This window comes from Taurulus bubalis, assembly GCF_910589615.1.
Source record: "Taurulus bubalis genome assembly, chromosome: 2".
NCBI classification, from domain to species: Eukaryota; Metazoa; Chordata; class Actinopteri; order Perciformes; family Cottidae; genus Taurulus; species Taurulus bubalis.
The window spans coordinates 42,075,453-42,085,349 of record NC_136590.1 but is presented as its reverse complement, the minus strand read 5'-3'; the positions used below and the strand labels follow the sequence as shown (position 1 = coordinate 42,085,349).

At 40.3% G+C, this 9,897-nt stretch overlaps 1 protein-coding gene across 1 annotated transcript; it reads left to right on the top strand.

The window, feature by feature from the left end:
* Positions 1–1,081: 1,081 nt before the first annotated feature.
* On the top strand, positions 1,082–8,101 carry acat1 (acetyl-CoA acetyltransferase 1). The gene is made up of 12 exons (XM_079214046.1): positions 1,082–1,219; positions 1,820–1,867; positions 1,989–2,106; positions 2,309–2,404; positions 3,206–3,306; positions 3,511–3,654; positions 4,251–4,401; positions 4,487–4,582; positions 5,567–5,680; positions 6,015–6,079; positions 6,982–7,139; positions 7,698–8,101. The coding sequence occupies exons 1-12, from the start codon at positions 1,169–1,171 to the stop codon at positions 7,816–7,818; spliced, it is 1,263 nt and encodes a 420-aa protein (XP_079070172.1). The 5' UTR covers positions 1,082–1,168; the 3' UTR covers positions 7,819–8,101.
* Positions 8,102–9,897: the final 1,796 nt, after the last annotated feature.

The following is a 9,897-nucleotide window of genomic DNA, read 5'->3' as shown; positions in this document are numbered from 1 at the left end:
TCACTGTTCGTTACAGGCGTAGACAACTCAGTACCTCAAATTGTCTCTTCATGGAAAACTTCAGTCCAGATATGTAACCATTCAGTTTATTTTCTTCTTCACCATCTCGGAGAAGTCAGTACACATGATGCTTTTTTTTAAATATTTGTTGGCACAAACACTAACAAGAATGTATGGCTATTGTAATTCCTGCTCACTCCCACTCTTTCTAAAGTTGAAGCTTTTCAAGCAAACAGTTGTTTTTTTTGTATTTCAAATGTCTTGGTATGCTTGTTGTAGTTGTATATTCATAATGGTGTATATTACATCAGTTTTTATTTATTAAAATGTTTAAATTTTCTAAGATGACTGTTCTTGTTATTGAGCAAAGTAGCCTCCATCATTGAGAGACACAGAGAGGTGTTTACGCAGCACTGTGTTAAAGAGCCATATCAGTGTTTTTCTTTTCACGATAGTTTCAGGCAGCTAGTGATTTCCATTCATTGCATATGTCTACATAGAAAATACAAATATCTAAAACACAACATCAAGATCTGCAAAGTTGTTCTCATCACTAAATTATCAATTATTCAGAAGTGTGTATTTTAAAGAGTGTATAAATACTATATGTTGTAATACAGTGCAGTGCGTACAGCTGTGATATGTGCTCAAAGTAAAAAGTATATAATTTGGAACGAAGTTTTGAAAACAAATGCCACGTTTACACAACATCCACATTTTGTATAACTGTAATATGAAATGCTAGATTATAGACTATTAGCCTCACGTTGTGCAATGAAGGTTACATCTGTTAACAAAGATATCTTGTGTGGTTGATAATAATAATAATAATAATAATAATAATAATAATCCAAGTTTATTATATAGCACTTATTAAAACCAGCAGCAGATACAAACTTCCGGTTCTGGGCCTGCAATCCCAGTCAAGTTAGACACATTACATTATTATTCTTACAAAAGAGTTGTGTGTATTAATGCTGAAATAATGTCATAAATTACTCAACAGCATGTGTAGCGAATGTCATTGGGGAAAAACTACATCAACCACAATGCCCAGTCGACGATGACGTCAGAGGAAAAACACCTCCCACTGTGATTGGTTGATGTGCTCCTGCTGCACGGCTGAAGGTGAAGTGGGTGCCAGTGTGTGTGACTCTCACAGTCCAGAATGTCATCCAGTGGACTTTTAACCATGCGCACGCACTTATGCAAACGCCTGGTAAGTGATAGCGTGTAATAAAATACGTTGTTTGTCTGTTTTAGTCCTGCAGAGGAGCGCTGTAGCCACGGCCTGTGGCTCACTTCGAGCAGCTCAGCTAACCTGTTCGGGTCGCCCTTGACCAAAGTAGTGAACACACCTGAGAAGTCAAAATGGCTCGAGTGTTCTCATGGCAACGTTTTAACAGCAAAGTGTATTTCTCTACAAAGTAAATGTATTAACAATTAAAGCAACAATAAAGCTAGCTTAAGCGAGTATTAAAACAACAACAAAAGAGCCGAAAGTTGCTATTTTTAACGGGCGACGGGCACAAGTTTGACCGACACGACCCCGGGCTTCCGTAGCTTCTTCTTCTTCTTCTTCTAGAAGTTTAACGGCGGTTGGCTCCGTAGCTTTTTTAGCCGGTGCTCCGTGCTTTAAGTGAGCTAACGCCAGCTGCTGGCGTGCGCCCTTGTTGTTAGCAATAGCTAACGTGTTTCTCACGCTTCTCTCGCGGTACTTGGGACAGCAGACTTGACTGGGAAGTTGTGATAAAACTTGGGAACGCTCGCGTGACTATAAGAAAGGTGCTTTATTCCCATCTTTGTCCTGCCCTTGTAGGCTCACAAGTACCTGTCGAGAACCTACACGTCTCGACCCTCGCTCAATGTGAGTACAGCACCTGACATATTATAACCTCGTCACATTTAAATGTTTGGACTGCAGACTTAATAATGCAAACTTAATAATGCAGACTTAATAATGCAGACTTAATAATGCATGGTTTCAGGAAGTCGTCATCGTCAGTGCGGTCCGCACTCCAATGGGCTCCTTCAGAGGCAGCCTGGCAGCGGTACCAGCCACCAGACTGGGCTCCATTGCCATTGAGGGAGCCGTCGACAAAGCAGGTATGTTCAGATAGAAACTGTTCTCCTTCATTGAGGCCACTGCACCGGCTGTATGCAAGCATGGAGGAGCTAATACACCAGGTGAAACAGATCCCCTGTATGCATGAGTACATGAGTATGTGTACAGAGCGCTGCATCAAAAGGGAGAGAACTGTGTGTGTATATTTAGTGAGTTGACCTTGTGTTCCTTGTGTGTGTGTAGGAATCGCTCCAGAGGAGGTGAAGGAAGTCTACATGGGCAACGTGCTTCAGGCGGGAGAAGGGCAGGCCCCCACAAGACAAGCCTTGCTGGGAGCAGGTATCGCCCTCGTTCCAAAGATTTGCATCGCAGCAAATTATCAAAGAAATGTCTTTGCAAATCGGAAAAGGATTGCACTTAAAGCAGGATCGTCATGGCGTTTGCCTGTCGGAGCTGTATATCGTCTTTTAATGGAAACGTATCGTGATGGAATCATGAATGAGATATTGCGATTGACAATTACATCGTCGTAATTATGAATATGCGTATACTGATTCTAATTTCTCTAGAAATCCTTCTGCACTAAAACTCCTGATAAAATCTGAAAAATACTCAGTACTTTTCCTTTGTCAAGTATTTGATTCACAGAAGAGTATCCATAAACATGTGGTTATTTCATTTAGACTATTGATTTATAAAATGACCGGAAAACATGCTACACCTCGATTTATCGTTATCAAGATATGAAATTACCTATATTGGGAGAGAAGATTGAGACCATCCCTATCTGTGAGCAGCTAATGAGTTCTGGTTGTCTTTAAATTCCTCACTTGAATGCTGCCCTTCATGTATGGCCAAGGCAACAATATATTACATTTAAAACCTTGCAGCTCAAAGGTGTCACAAGGTTTATCTCCAGCAGTTTAGAGAGACCTTGTATATCATTGTTGATATAAAAGATTAAAGTACGGTTGAAAGCTAATGTGACTGTTCACTCTGAATAATATCATACCATTATGAAATATACAGTTCTCATGTGCCAGACTGACGGGCAAATGCATAACTGAGTGAAGGTCAAGATAATGTTAGTGTTATTTATACATTTTATGCCAATACAAATACGTCTGTTTGTACCTTCAGGCTTGACACTCGGCACTCCAGCAACCACCATCAACAAAGTCTGTGCCTCCGGGATGAAGGCCATCATGATGGCAGCCCAGAGCCTCATGTGTGGACACCAGGTAGCGTCACATTGAATACGCGCTCGCTCGAATGAAAATATAAACACAAATCTCATGGCAAGATCCAGGAAAGCTTTGTTCTCCATAAGCTGCGATAACTTGCACGCTGTTACAGTGTTGTCATCATAGACGGCACAGCTTTCAGTTCAATTCGGTTATGAGAACAAAAGCTGCTTCTGCATATAAGTGTCTGTGTGATCTAAGGACGTGATGGTGGCAGGAGGCATGGAGAGCATGTCCAACGTACCTTACGTGATGACCAGAGATACCCCGACCTACGGAGGAGTGAGGATGGAAGACCTCATTGTCAAGGATGGACTCACTGACGTCTACAACAAATTCCACATGGTAACTATCAGGCTCCTGTTTAATTTCACCATGTCAATGGCATATATATTTACTCTTCTTGGAGATGTCGTTTGAATTGAATGCATTGGAAAAAAAATAAAAATAAGTATATGAAGTGAATCTTACTTGCATTTCTGGTTGAAAAAGAAAAGTTTGGTTTAGATGTAATGCAGGAGGTGACCATGGAAACCAATGAAAAAATAGTGTATAAGTAAAGGAGGCCAGTTTCATTTGGATTTTATTTGAATTATTTTATTGGGAATCGTTGTTCAAAACTATATTTTTGCTTATATATTCAATTATTTTCTTGTATATTTACATGAGACATTTGTGAAAATGTATTTGTGAGTTATATATTTTAAAATGTAAATGAATGATGTGTATATTCTACCCTCATAGCTGCCACATAAATGTGTGTGGAACAAAATATCTGTAATTAAATGCATTGTGTGTTTACGGCGCGCGAGGTGGAGGAGGATCTATACATCTTTACGTGTTAATATTGATTTTTTTCATCACTGAAATTTGATGTGTAGTTTGGTCGGTTTCAAGTTTGATCTGTTTTTCTGTTGCTTTGGCCTCGCTGTCTTTAACAGGGCAACTGTGCAGAGAACACAGCCAAGAAAAGCGGCATCACCAGGGAGGAGCAGGACGCCTACGCCATCGGCTCGTACAGCCGCAGCAAAGCGGCCTACGAGTCCGGCGTGCTGGCCAAGGAGATCGTGCCGGTCAGCATCCCCCAGAGAGGTACAGCGAGTTGGTCTAGGGCCGGTGAACGTTGGACGTTTACTAAATATAGCAACGCGTAGCTGACGTGGATACGGCTTTGCAGGAAAACCTAATGTGGTCGTGTCCGAGGATGAAGAGTGGAGGCGGGTCGACTTCAGCAAAGTTCCCAAACTGAGGGCCGTGTTCCAGAAAGAGAATGGTAACAATGCTCGTTGTCTTTGCTTATTTCTGTTTTGCACATTTGTAATTGTCGTGCTACTCATTAACAGAACCGTTGGGACTCACTCAGGTCCTCAGTAATGGGAACCCACAGAACACAGTTTTGTTTGAAGTTCAATTCACGTATTATTTATGACGCACACAGTACAAATAAAACGAGGTGCGACCGGTATTGTTAGACAACAGCTTCCTCAACACGTCACTATAAGATGGCTGGCTTTGGTCAATGGCTTTTTACAATGGGAAGTTAATCTCTGCTTTATGCACATTTACAAACATCCTTTTTGTTCCAATCAGAGGCTCATAACTCTTTACAAAGGGCTTTTTATAAGGAAGTCATGTCTCTTCCGTTATCTTCTATGATTCTGTCGTTTATGGTATTACTTTTCCATTAATGTCAGTTCAGGTGCTGTACATAAAACACAAACACAGTTATTCTCCAGCTCTGAGCTTAGCCCAATTAGCTCAGAGTAGACAAATACCACATATAAATCTTTAAAAAAAAAAAAAAAAAAAACACACAATTCTGCTCCAGATATCCTCATTCGGCTCCGAGTCTTATCTTAACACTAGGCCCTGTAAACTTTCTCGTAACCATCTCCCGGAGGAATTTCACTCACACACAGACATCCAGGACGTGCTCTGGAATTACGCTTTATGATCTTCAACCAATCTCAAAGCAGTTTAATTTATTTATCACTTATGATCTATGTATAATGTCAGCGGACTAAAAACAATAGTTTTATCCACAATTATGCCACAATCCAATCAGAATTAAATGAATTAAAGCACATTACAATTTACACTAGTGGGGTTCAATAACATGACTACTGAGTGGCACGTCAGTCTTACGGTGATTTTCACAGTGGTACTTTACGCATGAAACAATCTGAACACAATGCTTAATATTACGCATTATTATTATAAAACATTTTCCCTCCACAATGTACATTTTGCTCTTCAGGCACAGTGACGGCGGCCAATGCCAGCACGCTGAACGACGGAGCAGCCGCTCTCGTTTTAATGACGGCAGATGCTGCGAAGAGACTCAACGTCACTCCACTGGCCAGGATTGTCTGTAAGCTTTACACACACACACACACACACACACACACACACACACACACACACACACACACACACACACACCTGTTCTAGCTTAACTGAAAATGAGGTTTTGACACACGGCAGATCTACAGATGAAACGTAAAACTGTTGGGTTGCATTTATTCTTCCAGTCCATAGTCCTGGAAGCCGGTATGCTAGTTGAAAGCAATACAAGGGTTGTTGGATGTGAGTTTAGGCAGTTAGAACGGTGTGTGTTATCTATTACCACATCGTTAAACGGGACCTTTTTATTCGTCAGAGTAATTATTACATTGCAAGATTGATATGTAATGTTTCCCTTCCAGCTTTTGCTGATGCTGCTGTTGCACCCATTGATTTCCCCATTGCTCCTGCATTCGCTGTACCAAAGGTGAGTACATGTAAATAGTAAGTTTTCGTAATATTGGGCCTGATCCGATACTTGTATTTACCTAATGTTAACTGAAGACGCACACTGACTGGCCTGATTCAAAACTTAGCTATTGTACAAAATAAGCTTTAGCTATTGACATGATTTGGATGAAAGTTTAACTGAGAAAATATGACTCTTGAAACTGATGTGATTGGATCTGCTAGCGAGAAGATGCATCCTCATACTACAGAATAAAGGAATTACTACGGATTACAATAAAAAACTATAAATTGATCGTAATGAATTTCCATTATCATGATAATTGTGGTTATCCTCATGAGGGACATAAAAAAAGCTGTGTGGCTCCCTATTATGGTCGAGAAGTGAAATAGAACCTTATTTCTAAATATAGGAATTATCACGTAAGAACGAACAAACCTGGACAATGTTCTTTTTTTAAATTCTTTACTTTAGGATTGCCACTTTAGGTACCATTCAGGACCAACCTTTAAGGATGGTCTGATTTACAATTTGGTGATCAAAGGTCACTTAACTTAAGAATTCTGTAATTATGACAATTTCAATTTTTTTTTTTAGGATTAAATGATTATGCTTTGGACATGGATGTTAACTGCAGCTTGACTGGTTGGCGGAGGCGTACAACCATGAGGCGATAGTTTTAGGTGTGTGTATTGTTGTTAAACATGCACGAAATAAAATCATAAAAATAATTTTAGAATCAAGGTTTAATTACTATTAATCTAGTTCAAAACAGTGGCATATTTTATTTAGATGATGTTGTTTTTTACATTTAACTCTAGCTAGATTTGTTTTACCAAAATGACAAAGAAATATGCGCCCAGCCTGAACCACAGTCCTGTTCTAACAACATTCATAACTACTTCCATCATGTGTCTCAGGTCCTGGATGCAGCCGGGCTGAAGAAGGAGGATATCACCATGTGGGAGTTCAACGAAGCCTTCAGCGTGGTCGTGCTGGCCAACATCAAGATGTTAGACATCGACCCCGCGAAGGTCAACGTGAACGGTGGAGCCGTGTCACTGGGACATCCCATCGGGTGAGCAGCAGAGAGGGAGACTGGGGGGAGACTGGGAATGAAGAGAAAAGAACAAAAACACACCACTTGGCTTCTCCCAGGAAGAGAGGTGTTCTCAAAGTATCTCCTCTGTGTATTCCTTTCCTCTGACGTAGAAACAGATTTTAGTTTTGACATATTTTTTTATTCTGAGGAGACAAACAAAGTTCAGACAAATTATCCCAAAAAGTACCCTTTTCCAAAACGTACACATTTACAGTCCAGGCCTGTTTCCAAACCTAGCCCAGAACTCTATGGACGCTTGTTTTGAACCTTTCTACTAAGTAGGTTGTTGGTTTTGAAGAACGGTAGCACATTTGCATTTCTTTGTATTTTTTTTCCCGGAACAACATTTATTTTGTACTTTTGCTAAACTCTGTTTAGTTGTATTTGCCTTTGGCTGACTACTCCAACAGCTCAATTTTTGCTTCAAAATGTCAGTATGCACGCTTTTTAATTGTCAATTATATTTGCAAGATATGAGTGTGTATACAGGTTGTTATGGATCACTAATACTGTATTTTTGCTTTCTCCTGTCAGGATGTCTGGGGCGAGAATCGTGGGTCACATGGTGCACAACCTGAAGTCAGGCCAGTACGGACTGGCGGGCATCTGCAATGGAGGTGGTGGAGCTTCATCCATTCTGATCCAGAAATTGTAGGACTCTTGAAGGGGGAACTTCTCTCTCGCTGAAACACCTTGTGTTCAACTGTGTTCACTAGCTGTCGACTCCAAATGGTCAAGGCATCTGTAAACTCCCCTTTTTAACTGTGAAGATCGCTTCTGTTACAACTGTAATGCCGGTGGCCTTACCCAAGCAGCAAAGTAGGACTCCATACTCCACATGACATCACGACTCCAGTGTGTATAACACTCCTTTGTTCAATGAAACATTTATTCATATTTAAATTGAAATGGTTAAATAAATAGTTTTTATGAAACCACCTTTTTGTGTTATTGATTCTCTCTGACTAAACGTTTGACCTGCATTAATAATAATTCACTACATTACGTTGTGTTTTTTTCATAATAAAATAGGTTAAACTACAGTAATATAGAGGTGGCGCTGTCATTTTAACATTGGCCACTAGGTGCTGCTGTTTTCCATGTGTGTGCAAGCGTGTGAGCAAATACAAAAACGCCTTCAGCAAACTAATGCACTTTGTTTATCCAGTACTGTACAAAACATACCCATCAAACAAATACTCAATATATTTCCGTGGAATTCATGGTGAGTAGGCGATAATGAGCAAGTAACTCATTTATTTATAATTGAGCTTTTTCCCAATACACAGGTAATAAATAGCTGGTAACTTCTTTGTCATACATTTGCGTGATTATAAATGCATTAGTTCCTTGTCTGCAGTTTCCTCGTATTTTGGTAATGATTAACTTATTTTAAAAAATCTTAAAATTCCCTTAAATTGTATTGAAAAGTGTTATTTAATATTTAATGTTTTTTTTTCTGAAGTGTATGTTTCTCTTCACAATCCCCTTCACTCTTATGTGTGAACGTCTAGTTTAGACCATATTCTTGCACAGTGAAGGGATGGGAAGTGAGGATTTATTTTAGATCAGACCCCCCCCCCATCCCACGTGGCGGTGATGTCACTCGGTAGGACTCTCTGCTCTCCACAGGCTCTTAGTGGACGACTTTGTTAAATATTAGCAGGGTCTGAAAGTCCCTCGGCCAAAAGTACTTTTAAGCCGTTACTGATTAAACGGTCAGTTATTTCTCGTTAGCAGGACGGACAATAGCGTGCATAATGTAAGAAAGTCGTTTACACCTTTTCCTCTTGACTTGTTTTTTTCTTTGTTTTGTCCTATAGGGCCCCATCTGAATGACGCCTCATCACCTGTTGACTTTGCCTCTCAAGTCAGTGATTATATCGTATACAAAATGATATATATAACATGTTTCATGACATGTTCTGGAACATTTACATTTCTGTGCAGTTTGAAAGAGCACCCACATTCTAGACAACGTTTGTTATTGAACGTCTGGAATTTAAAGAGAAATTCTGCGAGGTTTCGTGCTGCAAGATTAGATTTGTGTACAGACTTTTTTCCAACTGTTCCGTAACATCCGAGGGGGAAACGTCATTGGTTCAAATCCCAGTATATGCACATTACTCAGCACAGTATTGAGCTCCTAAATGAGGGTTTCCCTGTCACAAATCAATGGACGGCCCGCTGCTCATTAATCTCACTTTTATTCAGTTTATCTTTAGCCTGGCTGTGGACAGAGGATAATGAGTATCCGTGCGGGCCTTCGTCAATATTTGCTGTTTGCTCGTTTCACTTTTTTTCTGAAGTGTTGCCTATAGGTCAAGCGGAGCACAACAGGATGACTTGTGCACACAGTGGATCGGCGTGGTCGTAACTGTTGATTACATGAAGGACTGGAGGGGGGGCATGAGGCAGAGAGGGAGGGAGGGAGAGAGGCAGAGAGGGAGGGAGGGAGAGAGGTAGGTAGGTAGTGGAGGGACAGACAGACAGACAGACAGTCAGTCTGAGTGCTGAAAGGAATTTGTGGAAATTTCAAGGTCGGTGGAAACCTGGTGAACAATATGAAGACATGGCTTTTTAAACTATTAAGTCAGCCCAGCCCACTCTGGTGGCGTGTGAGCATTTTTTAGCATTGTGATTTTGAAATTTGGATTGTTTATTTGTTAAAAGACCTAGGAATTATTAGTGTTTTGGTAGTATTGGTAGCGGAAGTAGTATTTCCGCTATGTAC

What these genes read in the sequence shown, in the direction of transcription:
- acat1 (XM_079214046.1), top strand. Translation starts at nt 1,169, where the DNA reads ATGTCATCCAGTGGACTTTTAACCATGCGCACGCACTTATGCAAACGC. An exon ending in ACAAGCCTTGCTGGGAGCAG is followed by an intron (nt 2,405 to 3,205) that starts GTATCGCCCTCG and finishes TTGTACCTTCAG; the next exon opens with GCTTGACACTCGGCACTCCA. An exon ending in CGTGTTCCAGAAAGAGAATG is followed by an intron (nt 4,583 to 5,566) that starts GTAACAATGCTC and finishes TTTGCTCTTCAG; the next exon opens with GCACAGTGACGGCGGCCAAT.